The following is a 1,311-nucleotide window of genomic DNA, read 5'->3' on the forward strand; positions in this document are numbered from 1 at the left end:
CATATATTATACATATCTTCTTACCTACATAATATTATATTTCATCTTTCACTGTTATCAATCTGCTACCGTCTAATTCCATGATTATCAATCAATTATTTTTTATTATTCAAGTATCAATTATCAATTTTTTATTATTTGTTATTCATTTCAATATTTTGTATGATTCCACTTTAGTTTGTATACTATTTCTTTTCAATTTTATGTTTATCTAAATGATGGTTATTATCTCTTTTGTTCTATAGCCCTGATGAAGACCTGAAACTCAGGTCAAAATGTCGGCATAAATAAATATTTTTTTGTTTATTTATGTTTTTCTTTGCTGATCGCACCCCCCGACCATATTCTCTATTCAGTAATTTACAGTCAACTATCTACACCTCATTACGCTATCAATAGTTTTTAATATTTCAGGGTCCTATCTAACCACCATCTGGACCTTTTATTATTGTTTTACTTTGTTTAAGATTCCTCTTATTCTATGGAACCTCTATTCTATGATGCTCCACTAAACAATAATGAGACCCCAAAAAAATATTGTTGTTACAATAAGATTAAATTGATCTGTGATTAAAAGTTTTAATATTAATGTGAAGAGTGAGGAAATAGGGTAATTTTGACTGAATTTGATGACCTGGGCAGAATAGCTTGCAAATTCTTAAATTATCGATGTGAATGTAAATTTGTATTTAAGATTGTCCTTGAGGATGGCCAAATTGGCTGAAACATTGGACTTTTAAAGAAATAAAGAGTGTTTTGAGACTTAAATTGGATACAATTTTATTTATATAAATAAAGTATTAATATTTATCACCTGTCAGTGTGAAATCACAAGTAGTTTATTCCTCATATATTAAATATTGGGAATGTAATAAAAAGTAATTTTGAAACTGTTCCTCTAAAATGTAATTTTTTATCTTGCTACTAGTCTTTGTGACTTCCAATAATATTTCCAGTCCTTTCAAAATAAATTATTGTCTGTTTTATTTTTTATATTATATACCAACCATCATTTCATTGATATAAAATTTAATAAAATTTGTTATAGCCTGGAAGCTGAGCTAGCTACTTTAAAATCTCATCTAGGAGATTCAGGAAAGCCAATATACAGACATAATCAACAACTTGAAGAGCTTCGAAATCTACAAGATAAATTGCAGAGTGAAAAGGAAATATGGCAAAGAGAAAGAGATAATGAACTCAAGGAACTGGAACAACGGAGAGAAGAATTGTTGCAATTGCAGGTAAATAATATACATATTATATTAACATTTCTTTGAAAATATAAATATTGTGTTTCTGATAGTAAAA

The 1,311-nt window shown here is 27.6% G+C and overlaps 1 protein-coding gene across 7 annotated transcripts in view; it reads left to right on the top strand.

The window, feature by feature from the left end:
* The window catches only part of cyst (rho guanine nucleotide exchange factor 18 cysts), a 168,338-nt gene that overhangs the window by 149,671 nt on the left and 17,356 nt on the right, over positions 1-1,311 (top strand). For all 7 annotated transcript variants that reach the window (XM_014418966.2, XM_014418963.2, XM_014418965.2 and 4 more), the window contains one exon: positions 1,049-1,244. In XM_014418966.2, the coding sequence (XP_014274452.1) occupies positions 1,049-1,244 (196 nt within the window). The remainder of the gene's footprint in view (positions 1-1,048; positions 1,245-1,311) is intronic.

This window comes from Halyomorpha halys, unplaced genomic scaffold (genome assembly GCF_000696795.3).
Source record: "Halyomorpha halys isolate HHAL.00 unplaced genomic scaffold, Hhal_1.1 Scaffold214.1, whole genome shotgun sequence".
Classification (NCBI taxonomy): domain Eukaryota; kingdom Metazoa; phylum Arthropoda; class Insecta; order Hemiptera; family Pentatomidae; genus Halyomorpha; species Halyomorpha halys.